Source organism: Astatotilapia calliptera, chromosome 15, assembly GCF_964374335.1.
Source record: "Astatotilapia calliptera chromosome 15, fAstCal68.1, whole genome shotgun sequence".
In the NCBI taxonomy this organism is placed as follows: Eukaryota; Metazoa; Chordata; class Actinopteri; order Cichliformes; family Cichlidae; genus Astatotilapia; species Astatotilapia calliptera.
Window position 1 is genome coordinate 27040753 of NC_137436.1, and position 18881 is coordinate 27059633.

At 45.5% G+C, this 18881-nt stretch overlaps 1 protein-coding gene across 1 annotated transcript in view; it reads right to left on the reverse strand.

Moving 5' to 3' along the window:
• The window catches only part of LOC113037469 (kinesin-like protein KIF26A), a 69866-nt gene that overhangs the window by 34795 nt on the left and 16190 nt on the right, over positions 1-18881 (reverse strand). Inside the window, exons 3-4 of the mRNA XM_080289475.1 lie at positions 18269-18706; positions 8093-8223 (exon numbers count right to left, since the gene is read on the reverse strand). Of these exons, the coding sequence (XP_080145601.1) occupies positions 8093-8223; positions 18269-18706 (569 nt within the window). The remainder of the gene's footprint in view (positions 1-8092; positions 8224-18268; positions 18707-18881) is intronic.

An 18881-nucleotide genomic window follows, 5' to 3' on the forward strand; every position in this document is an offset into this window, starting at 1 on the left:
GACTGAAGGAGAGCAAACAGGAGACTTCAGTCTGTGAGCTGCAATCACTGATCAATCAACACAAATTAATCCATTTCAATAATTAATAAAAAAGTAAATGGTTTTTTTAAGGACAAAGGAAAAAAACCCTTTCAGTTTAATGTGAATGGGATGTCCAGGTGTCCAACACTGCTTCTGTGCACATAGGCAGAATGTGTGTGTGTGTGTGTGTGTGTACATGTTTAGACATCATTGTGAGGACATAAAATTGGCATGCTACTATACTTATGGGACAAAGTGAGTGTCGCCACGAGTTTGATGGCATTTTTGAGGCTCAAAATGTAGTTTTAGTGTCAGGCCTAAGGTATTCATTTTTGATGGTTAGGGTAAGTAACTAGGGAAAGTAAAATGTCAATGAGATGTCCTTAATATCGTATGAAAATGAGTTTGTGTGTGTGTGTGTGTGTGTGTGTGTGTGTGTGTGTGTGTTCCTGTCTTGCCATCTTTGTGAGGACCGAAATCTGCATTCTACTATAATTGTGAGAACCAACAGTCACTTGTGAGGACACACACGCCGGTCCTCACAAGTTTGAAGGCCTTTTTGAGGCTCAAAATGTGGTTTAATGTCAGGGTTACAATTAGGTTATGGTTAAGTTTAGGGTATGGGTTATGGTTAGGCATTGATTTTTAATGGTTAATTAAAGGGCTAGGGAAACCATTATGTCAATGAAGGTCCTCGCTAAGATGGCTGAACGGGCTTGTGTGTGTGTGTCTGTGTGTGTGTGTGTGTGTGTGCACTAAAACTCTTTCTCATCAAATCTCATCACAATGTTATGCACACGTGCACGAGGCTTGTTCCAGCTTTATGAACGAACACCTGTGCAGACACACTGGAACTCTTCATTTGCAGGTAAAATGTGTATCTTGCAGAGTATGACATGGAAAAAAAAGCGACGATGAGAGTGAAGGATTGTGGGTATGTAACCATCAGAGAGATGTAATCTCTGGAGCGTGTCCGGGCTCTGCCCCCGGCCTCCTCCTGCTAGGACATGCCTGGAAGACCTCAGCTCCCTCCTTTCGACCCTTCTCTATGGGAAAGGAGTGCTCCCCTCAGCCTCCTGGTAGATCATAGATGTACATGCGGTAAGAGTTTGACAATCCTCAGTAATCGTGGTCACAAAGTCATGTGTCTGCCCAGCGGGATGACAGCAACTCCACACCAGCATTTTATGGCAGAGGGGTAAAAAACCCTCCATAATGTAGCCCAACGGTGGTGACACACCGTTCCGGTCCAAAGCTGGTTGGCTGTTTCCTGAGCAGGAAAGTACACAGAGTTCACTGTCAGAAGTGAACAAATCAGAGCTGAGGAAAGCAGCATGAGGAGCTCGGGTTCATTCAGCGCTGTCTGCAGGAGCTCAGCTGCTCTGAAATTATATTTATCATAACTCCCCTTCAGGTCATCTCAGGCCAGACAAACCTGCCAAAATGTGCCTGACAGCAGTTTTACTGTAGTTCCTACCTGCTGCTGCTCTCTGGGGACACGTTTGAATGCATGCCCAGGAAAACAAGCAACATGTGAGTGGAGAGATGATTATTGATCAGAGGAGGAGCTGGAGAGAGCTGTGTTATTGCTGCAGAGAGCGAGGAGAGGTATCAGAGCCACAGATCCATTTCCAGATCAATTCTCTGAAGCAGACGCCAATCGATAGGAGCAGCCCAAGGCCATCTGTCACAGTTAACCTGCAGGCAGGTAATGATCAGCTGTGGTCTTAGGTTCACTCACTGAACGATTAGACACAATTAAAAGAACCACGTCTGTGAGAGCGTGGAGCTAAAAGCTCAGAGGCTCCACCGCTCACCCTTCATATTTACAGTTTTTTTTTTTATCATTGACTGTTTGGTTTCATCTTCTCTGTCTGTCTCCAGGTGTGCATGTTAGATTGACATCACCTTCTGACCAATCACAATAACACAAAGTGGCTCTGTTTAGACCTGAAAGACCATGAATCACCCCCGACTGCTAATCAGTAACATCCAATCAAAACCCTAAAACTGAAGCTCCACATTCCTGTACACTCTACTACTACAGTAACCTAGTGGCAGCCATATTTTTGGTCACATGATGTCATTAAAATGCCTCAAAAGGCTCAAACACGTTCTAGACCTCCAGTTCAGGTGAAGCTAGCAGCTGCAGCCTGTGTCCACCTGTCAGTCACAGAGGCCACGCCCCTAATAATGCAAACTTTGGGCTTTATTCTAACATAAACAGGTGTCTTATGGTTTTATTATCGTTGTGATCCTGGTACCACCTTCGGTCTGACACATGGTTTGAACACGAGGACGTCCTTCTCAATGTTCTTTGTTCCAGAATCATCTGATGACTCTGTGATCAGACGTCCTCTGAGGCAGATGTTTGTCAGACCCAGGGCCCTGCTGTCAGTGTGTGGGTGCAAGCTCCTTCGGTCCAGCTTCTCCTCAGAGTGCTGCTCCAAACATCATCTCAGCCCTTGTTATCCTGGACAGCCGTCAGCAGCTCCACCTCTGCACCACCAGCTTTTATCTTCCTGCCATACGCCCTGCACTCCAGGCCGCTGAAGTCCGACTGTCTGACAGTGAGAGATAAACTCTGAAGGAATGATGTGACTTTGCTTCATGAGCTCAATCGCTTTGGCCCTTTGCCCAAACTCCCCAGTGGCTTTTTTTGAATTCAGTATGAATCATCAAATATTTGTGTCACGCAGTTATAAATAATACAACTCATAATTCATACCACTTCTCACTATGGCAAGACATAAACCTTGCTTAAACCCAGAGAGGTGCAGCAGTGGCTCATTTGGAAGACGCTCCAGAGAAAACTGAGGTTTCTGTCTTTTATCTGCTGCAGGAACAGGGACAACAGTGGGCAGAGCTTTTGTGATCAACCGTCACAGAATCACAAACAGTCGTGACAGCGATGACTTTAACGGGAATGAAATTGGCACAATCAGGATGGACTGCGGACAGTCTCGTGCACTCCATGTGAACCGCTGAACCACTGTTTGTTTCACACAGTTCACATGTGATGGGACACATGTTGAACCTGCAAAATGTCAGGATGTTCATAAAGTTTATTGACAGTAGAATGCAGAAAATATGATCTTTAATCAAATATGAACTCGTTTTCAATCTGAGGGCAGTGTCATTGTCTTCAACATCAGTCTGTGAGATGAGAGCAGCTGCTGCACTGTGAAACATTTAAAACATGTCAAACGGTTTCTCAATTTAGACATTTGACATGTTTTATAAGCTCTGTTGATAATAAATTGTGAAATCTGGAAATCATCACCTTCTGTTTCTTTCAGTTTCACATTCATGATTACATGAGGTTACACAAGGGTAATTCTTCGGCATGAGACAGGAAACTGTGAGGCGGTCTGGACAGGAAGTCCTGGGGTGGGCAGCAGCAGGTACCAACCCTCCGTCACACTCATGTCTGCAGCACGATCGGCTCAGCGAGGCCTTCAGGACTCAGCTCTCTCTGGATGTGGGTCACATTACTCCTCAGCTTTCCACTCTATCAACACACTGCTCTCAAGGTTGAAGGTTTGATTCCCAGCTGAGCCCCAGGGGTGACTCTCTGCTCTGTGTAACCTCCTTACATCACTTCCTCTATCACTCTGTATTCCATGCGTACAGGGATCAGGGACACAGGTCATTTTAAAGTCTCACGTCTGCAGAAAGCTCAGCCTGCCTTAGTTACTGAGTAAAGAGTGTCCTCCTCACAAACATGCTGAGCTATGAAATAAAAGCCTGAGACGATCCATATATCAAAGGCTGATCCGTGTCTCAGAGTGTCTGAGGACTGTGTTACTGCTGATGCCCTCCAACAGGACACGATAACAGAATCTAACCTAAGTGGAAGATGTTTACTTCAATGACTGCAGGAATTCTGGCTGTACTTGCGACTCTTCAGGTCTGGAGTCCCACAGGTGTTAAAGGCAGGTCTGCACACTAGCAAAGAGGACCTGGACAGGTCACCGTCGTCGAGGTGGAGAGAAGTTTAAACTGTCCAGCGTGCAGCGTCAGGTGACCTGTCGCTGGTTAAACCACAAGCTCTACCTATCTGCACTCTGACTCACGAATGTCTTCACGAGGCTCTCCCTGCACAGAGAGCAGCAGAAGTTTGTGCTCCATGTTCACTGACTTTCTCAAAGTCAGCAGCAGCTGTGATTGGGTTTCACTGACACTGGAGCCAGTTAACCAGCAGTCCTTCTCTGGGCAGACTCTGCTGCAGCGCTGCGGCTCTGTTGGGTCTGAGCGGTTTGGGAGAGGCTCTATTCTGGACAGGAAGTCGATAAAAAAAGCTTGGGCCGTGAGCCAGAAATCCACTTTGGGGAACTTGACTCTAATAGTGGGAGTGGGTCTAATCCTCACTTTATTTTGGGGTTTCACTGTGAGTCTAAGCGGCAGGAGGTGTGGCTCTGCTCTGTGCTCCAGGCTCAACGCCGGTCCGAACCTTCGGCCCCGTGTCCACAGTGTCTCCATCACCTCCGACAACACCTCCTCACAGCACAGCAGCATCAGGTGGCCCTGACCGCTGTAAAGATGCTGCATCGGGCTGAGCTAAGCCTACAGCTGTGACTGAGCAGCAGCAGTGAGCAAACAGCGAGTGGGGAGAGCAGCCGGAGGCTCAGGTGTCGTACCTGCAGACGGCGTGGAGTCGACAGTTGGAGGGGATCCCTGCATTAACATAGCTACGTTTTTGATTGGATGTATGTAATAAACACAAACACAAATAAAACACTCTGACAGTGTTTTGTTCGCGCCCTGAACAGCTGGCTAGAAAACATTTCAGATCATTTGTGTGTCCGAACAGGAGGACACACCGCCTCCATTCCCTCTGTGACCCTCAACATCCAGAATGGGTCAGAATACCAGATTTGAGCAGACAGACGGAGTCAAAGCCCCCCTGATGCCGAACACCACCTCTGACAGCTTGGACAGGAGGAAAAGCTGCCAATTAGATTCTGCAAGGAGAGAATCTGAATCTGGAGCACTTTCATTGATCCCTGAGGGAGACGTTCCTACAGCAGCAGGATCTCCGTGTGAATCCACACATGAGGTTCTGCTGTATGAGCTTCCCTCACAGGACAAACACAACTGAAGCCCAGAGAGCTTCATAAGATTCACAGTTTTCCCTGCCGATAAGGACCTCCCTCATAAAGCAGTGTTTTGGTTTGTTCACAGTGACCCAGGTTTTCTGTGAATTAACAGAAGCGTGAGCGTGTTTTATCGTTACAGTCTGAGCTACATTGGCTGTAATGTTTATTTCGTACAGTTTACATACAGAGAGTCGTGATGACTCACTGAGCCAGGGGCGGATCTAGAAGGGTGGCATGGGGTGGCAAGTGCCACCCTAAAATGATCCCTTGCCACCCCAAGTGCCACCCCAGTTTTGCATATGACGGTGTTGTTTATTAAAATAAGATAGCATTAACAATTTTTATCGTAGTTACAGTCAACAGTGAATATAAATGCTAAAACTGAATATATTGGATAGTGTCCCCCCCTTGCACCATTAACAAATAGTTCAGCCCATAGCAGAACTGTCTTTTTTCTTGTTTTCAGTAGCAATTCATGCTTATGATTGTGCCAGAGCACATTTTGAACAACACCATGGGAATTTCGGATTTTACTCAGGTGGTTGGATGCTACACTCTGGAAATGGAAGGAAGGTGAGTGTTATTAACCCTCTGTGGTCCACGCTGCACCTCCAAATCATATGACTATTTTAAGCTGACATAGCAACAAGCTGCGGCCAAGCTGAGTCAGCCCACATTGAAAGTTAGGACTTCAAAGTTTTTACATTTTAATTACGGGCCAGTAAATCCTGTCATGGTCCTGGGTCGGTGACACAGCGCTTTTAGTTTATTATCATTTTCTAGTTTATTATGATGATGATGATGATTATTATTATTGTTTGAGTTCTATGTGTTATATTCGGTTTGCCTTTGAGTCTGCGTCTGTGTCTCTGTCTGTCTATGGTGTCAACCCGTCTGTGAAGCAGTCTGTTTAGTTCTGTGTCTTGTTTGGTTCCCCGTGTTTGAGTTTCCTAGTTTATTGTGAAGGTCTCTGTCTGATGTGAGTGTGATCAGTTTACGTTTCCCCTGTCCCGTCAGCTCCGATTCCTCCCAGCTGTGTTGCCTTCCTGTCTCTCATCCCCTGATTACTGGTGTGTGTATTTAAGCCCTGTGTGTTCTCCTGCCTGTTGCCGGTTCGTCTGTGTTACTCGGTGTCCTGCTCGTCGTCTGCCTCTCTGCCTCTCATCCCCTTGTCGTATGCTCCCAGGTCTGTTATTTTAGTTCTCCCAGTTTAGATGTTTTCAGTTATTTGTCATGCCCCCACTGCTTGTTTGCCACTACACCTTGTAAATAAACTTCACTAGCGTTTTCATCCACTGCTTGCATCTTGGGTCCTCCTTCCTCCACACCACACGGCTCGCCTTCCCAGCCGTGACAAATCCAGAGTTATGATAATATATATAAGCCATGCTTTTTTCTAAATACTGTCATCACGTATTTGTGTGTGTGTGTTTTAAGCATTTTCTAAGGACAGCGCAAAAACAGTAAAGAAAGGAAAAAAAGCCACCACTTTCCTATCGGTGGAAAAATGTACCATGTCGACCAATTAAAAAAAAAGTCAACATGTGGGATTTAGTTGTTTAGGAAGAGGGGAGAGTTTTGGGAATGACGGTAACGGCAGCGAGACAGAGCGAATGAGTGAGAGAGAGAGAGAGAGAGAGAGAGAGTTTTTAGATGTGGGAGATTTGTGACGTTTAGTGTGGAGTGTTTACTTAGTGTGTTGTGTTGTCTTGTGTAGCTGTTCTGTTGTGTAGTCGTTTTATTTTGTGTGTCACTGAGGGCACTAATGAATGTCACTAAGGCACATTTGCAATGTAAACACTGTCACTAAGTAGAAAACCAGCGGAGTGGTACACATCCTGTTGTCAGGCCTGCAGGTTTATCCCTGTGCTGTTTTTTTTTTACTGGCACACATCATTTGCGGGGCATCTTATTGCAACACCTGATTGTTCTCTCATTTTAGTTTTAGTAATATTTTTAAATGGTTGTGCAAAATGAAAAAAACAGCATGTGCATTGGCTGCATTTTTAGATAAATAGTTGTATATGTTTAGAAAATGTACAATTTATATTTTCATTTCAAGTTATAAAAATTTACTCAACATGTCTGTGGTTTTCTTTTTTACAGTAAAAAATACTACTAGGATTTAAGTTCTTTGTGTGATTTCAGATCAGTAATAGTACTATTAATAGTAATAGTAGTACTAATGCAGCATGTCAGTGAAAAAACAACTAAATTCAGTTGAGCTGAAAAGAATGATACCAAAAAGGCAAGGGGGGAAAAAAAAGAAACAATTTGAGGGTGAAATACAAACGTAAACTCAAAAGGAGTCAAAAATGGCCGATTGTATTTCAGACGTCAGTGGGTGAATCCAACAAATCATGAAGAATTAGGTTTAAATTTTTGTTCATGAAAGTGCAGATTTCTGACATTTTGTGTAATTTAAGCTGTAACAATGTGATTGTTTTCTAACAAAAAACAATGTGAAACTCAAGTTAGGCTTGTGTTTGTAAATGAACCGCCCCATGTTGTGTAGCTTTCTGGATTTTATACTTGTTGGGCTACATATTTATTTATTATACAGGCTATACAGTACATAACATCAAAACTCACATGGTTTATGTAACTAAAGTGTGTAATTATGTGGGCTACAGACAAAAATTAAGTTATAGACTATATTTATATGAAAAACATGTATACTTACTGCATTTGAATCATTTTAACCATATGTAACCACCTGCATATGCGTTTGGGGGGGGGGGGCTTTGATTTTGCCACCCCATTTGATTTCTTTGCCACCCTCATGCCAGCCTAAGAAAATTTCTCTAGATCCGCCCCTGCACTGAGCTCACAGACTTCATCCAGTCAGACCACAGGAGTCGCCCCTTGCTGGCCAGAATGCAGGTCTAAAGCACGTTAGTATTGGTTAGTCACACTGATCTATGTGCAGCATGTGCTGCTTTGCGTCTCTCTGTCGTGTTGCGTTCACTGACCTGATCAAGAAGGCGGCAGCGGCAGACGGTGGCTGGCTGGTTTGGGTGCTGACGCTGTGGGCTGCTGGTTTAACGGGAACGTTCTGGGCTGTACCCGTCACAGTCAGATGACCTCCATCTGCAGTCAGACCCTGACAGATGAGACAAATATCAGGTCTTAAGCCAAAACATGAAATCCAGCATCAGTCTCCTTTTGATGTTTGTTCTGTTCTTAAATCGTTTATTTTTTAATAAAACTCATCACATTTTTCATAATTTACATAATTAATAAAAGCAGACAGTCTCCTTCAGACTGACACCACCTCACAGAGGATCCCGATGCCATCAGACGCCGTCAATGCTGCACCTTTAGAGAAACATCTGTACTCAGACTTTGATATTTATGTTTAAATATATTTTTGTAGCAGTATAATATTTATAGTAAATAATGCCGATATCCCAGTATTATTTTTATTCAGAGGTCAGACTTCCCCCAACGCTCTTTATTTATCAGAAATTGCAGATGAGCGCCGTTAGCTCCTGGCTTCATCAGCAGCAGGAGGAGGCAGCTCTGGATGAGGAGATCATTAGTTAATTACCTCAGGTCGTTAGCCTGATCGTTGCCATCCAGACTTCCTGTTCTGCTCAAACATGGCTGCTTCAACCACTGAAGGCTTTTTCCGGTTTACCGTGGCTAATGGCTAGTCCTACTGGGCTAATGACCGGTCAGCTGGTCTGCTGCTATAATTACATTTCATCATACAGAGCAGCTTGTTTTGTCCTTTTGTGCTTTCATTCCAGGATAATGGAGCCACAGATGAGTGTGATCTCAGAAACGTCCAGCTATTTGCAGCTGCAGTAGCACAGCTCCTGTCTCTGGCCTCAGATCCGTGGCCTAGTTATGGTGAATTACCGCAGTTACAGGAAGTGGCACACTGGGGCAGATCCACTCTTCAGCTGTGTGACCGCAACACGCTCGGCTGGCTAACAGGATTACACAGAGAGCCGGCAACGGGATGAGCCAGCGCCAAAACGCCATCCTGAGTGAGACCAATCAAACACGAGGGCCACAGAGCACGCTGCGATTACCGCCTCACGGCTGTGCAGTGATGGTTTCCATCCAAGTTTGGAAGAGGAACAGACACGGCGAAGGTTTAAAACATCAGAGCAAAGAAAACATGCTCTGTGACCTTTCACCTTCTGCTTATGTCATCACTGTCATCATGTCACACCTGTGTGAAGGTTTAATGAGTGAATTATTGTAACTGTGCTGAACTATTATACAAGAATCCATGAAACAAACGATCCAGGTCTGAGGAGGTGCATTGTGTCAACAGTGGGACTGTGAGGACGTATCCCCATGGATGATGACGACCTCGGCGAATCGTGAATCTCAGAACGATCATATCACTGCTGTAGGAGAAGGAGTAAAACGGAGCTGGTGGAGGATCAGAGGCTGCCACGATTAAACTCAGCATGCTGATGGCAAATAATGAGGCCCATGATGAAGACCTGGCTTCCTACAGCGCTTTGAGAGTTTTTAGTCCCGCTGCCGTCATCACGCTGTCACAACTGCTCCATCAAACACCTGAGACTAACTTTGTCTTTTTCCAAAGGTTGCTGCTGAAGGTTGGGAACACCGGAGAAACTGGAAATTTCAGTCTGTTATAACTGCAGCTGACACACACACACACACACACAAAGAGTTGTAGCCTGACTTTACAGCTGCATTAGAATCATGTGCAGTGTTGGAGTCAAATTGTTAAATGTCGTCATTGTGTTACTTAAATTTGTAAGTCTTAGTTCAAACTTATGAAACGCCAGGACAGCCATAATGAATTAATTAAATACACCATTAAATAATTAATTAAATGTGGCAATAATTAATTAAAGTGGGAAATAATTAATTAATTAAATATTTTTGATGCATTGAATTAATTAATTATTGCAACATTTAATTATTTATTTAACATTTTAATTAATTATTGCCACATTTAAATAATTATTTAATGGTGTATTTAATTAATTCATTTTGGCACAGTTGACTCCTTCAGGTCTCACCATGAAATAATTTTATCTGTCAACCTCATCCATCCAACCCAGGAGGCGGGGTTAACGCTGATCGAGTCAGAACCATTGCTTTGGCCTTGTGGCCATTGTTTTTAGCACACAACAACCGACATGTTAAAACTAACAGAACTGAACTTTGAAAAACCTTGTTTGTGTGTCATCAAATACCGTTTTAATATTTTTTAGCCGAGAATGTAGTGGTTTAATCTTCAGATGTGTGGTTGGTTTGTCAAGATAGAGCCTCTTTGCAAAAGCCCTTTGATGATTTCAGAGATGTCTGCCCAGCCCAGTCTCATGGCAAAGGGTGGGATAGACCCGCTTGCCTCGCAAGCAATTGAGCTGTTATTACCGCCAACAAAATGCAGGTCCTGGTACACAGCTGCCATAACCCCCGCAGTACACTGACTTCATTTACTGAGGTTATATTTATTGGGTTTTTATTTCCTGATGTTCGTATGTGTCATACCTGTTTCAATTCTACATTAAAAACATGTTTAAGGAGGAGAGAGAGCAAATAAATCCGATTAACATCTGATGTTTGGGTTTTTGTTCAATAATGAGCATGACCTGCATATAAACGCATAAAAGAAATAACGTTGGTGTTTCCGTCATGTAGTAACTGCTAGGTTTAACTGTACAAAGGTTGTTCGACACTATGAAACACATACAGACTCCATGATGTTCAGCTAATATTTTTATTGTGAATATTAATCATGAGGGTAAACGGCCCTGTACACCACGGAGCGAGGTCAGCATGTCCACGATATCTTCAGCTTGTGGTGGACCACAGGTGTGTTCCTGTGTTTTGTGGCGCGATATGCGCAGTTGATGTTGGACATGAATAAAGAAGGAGTAAGAACTGGGAGTTCTGTGTCATTGATGCTTACCTCCACATTGGTGACCCCTGATTCGGGCTAATGTAGTGACCTCCGGGGATGCAGCCATGGAGCGCCTTGGCATTGTAGAGCGTTCGAACAGTGCATGGGCCTCTCCGCTTCACATGGTGCCCAAATCGGACGGTCAGTGGCGACCATGCGGAGATTTCCGCCGTTTAAATAATGCCACGGAGAATGACCGTTACCCCATCCCCCACATTCAGGATTTTTCTGCCCATCTCGCCGGAACATTGATTTTTTCTAAAATTGACTTGGTGCGGGGGTATCACCAAGTTCCTGTGCGCGCCGAAGACGTTCCTAAACCTGCTGTCATTACCCCCTTCGGCTTGTTCGAGTTTTTGCGCATGCCGTTTGGCCTGAAAGGTGCTGCCCAGACCTTTCAGCGGCTGATGGACTCCGTTTTGCGTGGACTGCCGTTTGGTTTTTTTTTTTTTCTGGATGATATATTGGTGGCCAGCTGCTCAGCGAGCCAGCACGAGTCCCATCTGCGCCAGGTTTTCCAGCGTTTGGCAGCGCACGGCCTGATCATCAACCCTTCCAACTGCCAGTTTGGGTTGCCTGTTCTGGATTTCATCGGGCACCGCATTTCCGCTGAAGGTGTGCTTCCGTTGCCCAACAGAGTCCAGGCCGTTTCGACTTTTCCGCGTCCCACGTCGGTTAAAGCGTTGCAGGAGTTCTTGGGGATGATAAATTTTTACAACCGCTTTTCTCCCCAGAGCTGCCCACCTGCTACAGCCACTCTATGCTGCCTTAAAAGGTAAAACAGCCAAAGATCCGGTTGACTGGCTGCCGGAACGCATCCAGGTGTTGTCTGCGCTGGCTGACGCCACCCTGCTGGCCCACCAGCTTCCGTCGGCGGAGATCGCGTTGACCACCGACGCGTCCGACGTGGCAGTGGGTGGGGTGTTGGAACAGCGGGTTTCAGGTCTCTGGCAACCGCTCGCCTTTTTCAGTCGTACGCTCCGGGATGCTGAACGCAAGTACAGTGTTTTTGACAGGGAGTTGCTGGCCCTGCACCTCGCGACACGACATTTTTGTTTTTTCCTCGAGGGTCGCAACTTTACTGCGTACGTTGACCACAAACCTTTGACGTTTGCGATGTCCAAGGTCTCTGACCCATGGAGCGCACGCCAGCAGCGCCAGTTGGTGGCCATTTCAGAGTTTACCACAGACATTCAGCATGTGGCTGGTAAGTCCAATCACGTCGCTGATTGTCTCTCACGTGTGTTGGTTTCTCCGGTGTATGTCGGCGTCGACTACGCTGCCATGGCCGCTGAGCAACGTGCTGACCCAGACGTCCTTTCCCTTCAGTCAACAAAAACGGGCCTCGTGCTGGAGTACACCCCGGTGTGGGACGCGGTCCGCACCTTCTTTGCGACGTTTCCACCGGCCGCCCCCGCCCGGTGGTTCCCCTTTTGTGGCGTCGTCGTGTTTTTGACTCGGTGCATGCCCTCTCTCATCCCGGCGTCCGGGCCTCGGTCAAGCTGGTCAGCGCCAGGTTTGTTTGGCCGGGCCTTTGCAAGACGGTGAAAGAATGGGCGGCGGTTTGTATCCCATGCCAACGCTCGAAAATCCACCGGCACACACAGTCACCCCTCGAACCTTTCCGTGTCCCAGGTAGGCGTTTCGATCACGTTCATGTGGGCCTGGTTGGTCCCTTGCCGCAGTCACAGGGTTTCACGCACCTTTTGACTGTGGTGGACCGCACGACCAGGTGGCAGGAGGCGGTACCCTTGGCGTCCACGACAGCGGTGACGGTGGCCAGGGCTTTTTTGTCAACGTGGGTTTTGCGTTTCGGTCCCCCTGCTAACATTACCTCGGACAGGGGCCCCCAGTTTGTTTCTGAGCTTTGGTCTGCTATGGCTGACGGCCTGGGGGTCAAGGTCCACCGCATCACAGCATACCACCCGCAAGCTAACGGGATGTGCAAACGGTTTCACCGGTCACTTAAGGCCGCGCTCCGGGCTTCCTTAACAAGTGGCGACTGGGTCGACCGTCTTCCATGGGTTTTGCTGGGATTGCGTAGCGCGGTTAAAGAAGACCTCGGGGTTTTCCCGGCTGAACTGGTCCTCGGCCAGCCTCTCCGGGTCCCTGGGGAATTCTTACCTGAGAGCCCTCCCCCATGTTTCGATACCTCTTTGTTGCCTTTTCGCCCCCCCAAGAGACTCATTTCCTGTTCCTGGTCCTGTGCACCACTGCCTGCCTGACACTTTTGTTCCGAGTTCGTTGGACTCTGCTCCTTTCGTTTTCGTCAGGCACGATGCCCATAGGACTCCGCTGCGTCCACCATATGACGGGCCATACAGAGTTCTTAAACCAAGCAACAAACATTTCATTTTGGACTTTGGCGGTAGGCAGGAGGTTGTCTCTGTTGACAGACTTAAGCCTGCACATGTTATGCAAGAGGATCAGGTGGTCCCGGCCCAGACCCCTCGCCGCGGCCGCCCACCTGTCACCGGGCTGATGGATTCTGTTTTTTCCCCCAGGAGCGACCCAAAATCAACGGAGTCCGACTCGTCTGCAGCTTTTTCTGACCGCCAGTGCCAGCCTCGCTCCCGGACTGGGTTGCCCTCTGTCAGTTCCCCACCCCCCGGTTCAGCCGTTCCGGCCGTTTGCTTAAGCCCCGGGTCCTGGACTAGTTCTGCTGGGTGTTCGGGGGGCATGTGTGGTGGACCACTAGAGGGCTCCACTCACACCCAGTGTATAGGAAGTGTGTTCCTGTGTTTTGTGGCGCGATATGCGCAGTTGATGTTGGACACGAATAAAGAAGGAGTGAGAACTGAGAGCTCTGTGTCGTTGATGCTTACCTCCACAAGCTCTCTGAGTTAACCCAGCGTTTCCCAGCTGACTAATCTAACGGTCATCTACGAATAATTCACGGGTCATATCAATATGATTTAACAGAAAATCATCCTTATTACTGCCCACTATTCCAGAGACGTGAAAATCTACAGCATAAAGAACAAAAAAATATAGCAGTCTAACGCAACACTGTAACAGAGATGAGCGCGTCAGTTTGTCACAGATCAAAGTGAAATGAAAGTGATTGGTTGAACAGGTGTTCGTGATCTGTGTTTTCTGCATTTTCATCAGCGTAAGAGACTCAGCAGCAGATTAGAATAACATTTGTACATTTAACAAATCACCAAATTAATACACAGAAGAAACTATCAAACCTGTTCTGACAATTTGAGTTTGTATTCCCTCAGCTGCAGACTCGCTGCTGTTTAAATGTTTGAGAGAGAAGATTAGATATAAAAAAAAACGTCAAAGATAGACTCAGTCTGAGTTCACATTTGATATTAGGCTAGGACGTAAAGTGGCTGTGCCCTGTTTTAAGATCATATATGTAAAATTGTTGTCTGACCTCCGTCGATCCAGCCGCTCAGAGTCCGTGGTTACCATGGTTACTGCATAAGTAGCTGTAATTTAAACAGCTGGCATTTTAAAACTTTACACCACCACCATTACTGCCTGTGATTTGAAATGCATTCTGGGATACCTGGTTTCCCCAAGTCCATCGATTATCTAGGATCGACCTGTCTTGACTTACTTTGCACAGCAACCAATCAAATGTTAGAGAAGCTGCAGTGGCAACCCCGCCCACTTAGTTTGATTCAATTCAATTCAATTCAATTCAATTTTATTTATATAGCGCCAAATCACAACAAAAGTCGCCTCAAGGCGCTTCATAGATACAGAGAAAAACCCAACAATCATATGACCCCCTATGAGCAAGCACTTTGGCGACAGTGGGAAGGAAAAACTCCCTTTTAACAGGAAGAAACCTCCGGCAGAACCAGGCTCAGGGAGGGGCGGCCATCTGCTGCGACCGGTTGGGGTGAGAGAAGGAAGACAGGATAAAGACATGCTGTGGAAGAGAGACAGAGGTTAATAACAGATATGATTCAATGCAGAGAGGTCTATTAATACATAGTGAGTGAGAAAGGTGACTGGAAAGGAAAAACTCAATGCATCATGGGAATCCCCCGGCAGCCTACATCTATTGCAGCATAACAAAGGGAGGATTCAGGGTCACCTGGTCCAGCCCTAACTATATGCTTTAGCAAAAAGGAAAGTTTTAAGCCTAATCTTAAAAGTAGAGATAGTGTCTGTCTCCCGAATCCAAACTGGAAGCTGGTTCCACAGAAGAGGGGCCTGAAAACTGAAGGCTCTCCCTCCCATTCTACTTTTAAATACTCTAGGAACAACAAGTAGGCCTGCAGAGCGAGAGCGGAGCGCTCTAATAGGGTGATATGGTACTACAAGGTCATTAAGATAAGATGGGGCCTGATTATTTAAGACCTTGTATGTGAGGAGCAGGATTTTGAATTCAATTCTGGATTTAACAGGAAGCCAATGAAGGGAAGCCAAAACAGGAGAAATATGCTCTCTCTTTCTAGTCCCTGTCAGGACTCTTGCTGCAGCATTTTGGATTAGCTGAAGGCTTTTCAGTGAGTTTTTTTGACATCCTGATAATAATGAATTACAGTAGTCCAGCCTGGAAGTAATAAATGCATGAACTAGTTTTTCAGCGTCACTCTGAGACAGGATATTTCTAATTTTAGAGATGTTGCGCAAATGGAAGAAAGCAGTCTTACATATTTGTTTAATATGTGCGTTGAAGGACATGTCCTGGTCAAAAATGACTCCAAGGTTCCTCACCGCGTTACTGGAGGCCAAGGTAATGCCATCCAGAGTAAGAATCTGATTAGATACCATATTTCTAAGATTTTCAGGGCCGAGTACAATAACCTCAGTTTTATCTGAATTAAGAAGCAGAAAGTTAGCGGCCATCCAGGTCTTTATGTCTTTAAGACATTCCTGCAGTTTAACTAATTGGTGTGTGTTATCTGGCTTCATGGACAGATAGAGCTGGGTGTCATCTGCATAGCAGTGAAAATGTATGCTATGTCTTCTAATGATACTGCCTAAGGGAAGCATGTATAATGTAAACAGAATTGGTCCTAGCACTGAACCCTGTGGAACTCCATAATTAACCTCAGTGTGTGAAGAGGACTCTCCATTTACATGCACGAATTGGAGTCTATTAGATAGATATGATACAAACCACTGCAGCGCAGTACTTGTAATACCTACAGCATGTTCTAATCGCTCTAATAGGATATTATGATCAACAGTATCGAACGCTGCACTGAGGTCTAGCAGGACAAGCACAGAGATGAGTCCACAGTCAGAGGCCATAAGAAGATCATTTGTAACCTTCACTAAAGCTGTTTCTGTGCTGTGCTGAGCTCTGAAACCTGACTGAAACTCTTCAAATAAACCATTCCTCTGCAGATGATCTGTTAGCTGTTTGACAACTACTCTTTCAAGGATTTTTGATATGAAAGGAAGGTTGGAGATTGGCCTATAATTAGCTAAGACTGCTGGGTCTAGAGATGGCTTTTTGAGTAAAGGTTTAACTACAGCCAGCTTGAAGGCCTGTGGTACATAGCCGATTATTAGAGATAGGTTGATCATATTTAAGATCGAAGAATTAATTAATGGCAGGACTTCTTTGAGCAGTTTTGTAGGAATGGGGTCTAAAAGACACGTTGATGGTTTGGAGGAAGTAATTATTGAAGTTAACTCAGAAAGATCAATTGGAGAAAAAGAGTCTAACTTAATATCAATGGTACTAAGAGTAGCTGTAGATAATATTACATCTGTGGGATGATTATTGGTAATTTTTTCTCTAATGATAAAAATTTTATTTGTGAAGAAGTTCATGAAGTCATTACTAGTTAACGTTAAAGGGATGGTTGGCTCAAAAGAGCTCTGACTTTTTGTCAGCCTGGCTACAGTGCTGAAGAGAAACCTAGGGTTGTTCTTATTTTCTTCAATCAGTGATGAATAGTAAGATGTTCTGGCTTTGCGGAGGGCTTTCTTATAAAGCAGCAAACTATTTCTCCATGCTAAATGATGATCCTCTAGATTTGTGACACGCCATTTCCTCTCCAGATTACGAGTCATCTGCTTTAGGGTACGTGTTTGAGAATTATACCACGGAGTCAGGTACTTCTGATTTGAGGCCTTAGTTTTCACAGGAGCTACAGTATCCAGAGTCGTACGTAGTGAGGAGGTGAAATTATTAACAAGATAATCGACCTCTAAATCGACCTCTAAATCGACCTCTGATGGGTGAGGCTGACAGATAAAATTATTTCAAAGTGAGACATGAATGGGACAATAGTGCCATAATGAATTAAATAAATAAATCGGTAAATAATTAATTAAAACTGTCAATAATTATTTAAATGTGTTATTAATTAATTAAAACAGTCAATAATTAATTAAAGGTGTCATAAATATTTATTAAATTAATTATTTCTCATTTTAATTAATTATTTAATGGTCTATTTAATTAATTCATTATGTCAGTCCTGGCGTTCCCTACAAACTATAGGATCAATGACATTCTTTTGTTTCTGTTGACATGCCCAGCCTGTTGAACGGTGGGGGAGGCTATAGTGTTTTATTATGAGACATCCTATGTGAGGGTTCTGTTTTCTTGTTTAGTAAGCTTCCTGCTTTTATGACCCTTTTGTGGGCAGGAGGTCACACAAACGCACCCCCAAACACAAACACACACACTCACATGCATACACACACACACATTCTCGCACATGCATATACACACACACATACACACATGTGCTTACACGTGCACACACATACACACATAGTACCTTATCTTTTAGAACCATAGGGGGGGTATTAGGGTGGTGCTTGTGTGTACTGTAACTGTTTGTGTGTAACAGAATAAAAGGCGGCAGGGGAAGCTGGTTCTTTGGACTCGTTTGACACCGAGGGCAGAGGGCAACTATGATTGTGCTCCTTTTCTACAAGTGTGAATGTAGGACAACACTCATATATATTTTATTTCTGGTTAATGAAATAATTCCAACCAAGTGGCGGCAATTAAACATGACTTTGGTAACTGAGTGGTGGTGGTGGTGTGTGTGTGTGTGTGTGTGTGTGTGTGTGTGTGTGTGGTGGTGGTGGAGGATCCTCAAACAGTTCACTTAAATGGGTGTGTGTGTTTACAGTTGTGCACAAGTGAGTACAGGTGGAGCCATACTGAGCAAACTGGTGTGAGATAACTGAACAGTTCATATGGAGACCAGCAGAGAGCGCACGTTTGGAGAAAATACAATCCTGACCCAGGTGACCCCTGACCCTTGACATCTGTGGTTCTCCTGAACAACTAGCTAAATAGGGTGCTTACCGCACTGTTTCGAAGCTCAGGTGTGCAGCAGGAGACCCTCCACACCCCCTCCAGGTTCTGAGCTGGGTTCAGGGGAAGGGGCGTTACTGTGGCGAGCCCTTTAGCTCCGCCCCCACCGAGGTAGGTGCTCTGCACTATGCTCGATCTCCATGGGGCTCCTCCCTCCTGCTGCTGCTCCTCGTGCTTCCACCTCTGCTGCTTCACTGGGAGCTCGTTGCAGACCCAGCTGCTCTCTGAGATTGGGGCAGCGCTGGGAGTGGCAGGGCGTGGTGCCATCTCCCCGCTGATGCCCAGAGCCCGCTGCAGAGCGAGTTGCCTCAGTTGCTGGAAGGAGGCACCGCATACATCACAGTGGGCTTCGATAGAAGTATGGTGAACACGGCGAGGCAACTGGAGACGCTGGAGCTTATTAAAGAGGAAGGAGGCATAGGCCAGATCCTGGAAGAGGTGAAGAGAGAGAGGACAGTCATGTGGAAGGTTGGACAAAATAACAGGAACACCAAAATCCAGTTACTGACACAGCTGAGGACCATGAAGAATTAAAGCTGGCAGAAATAATCTCAAAATAAGTTAGCTCACTGCTGGTACAGCTGGACGACAACATGAATCAACA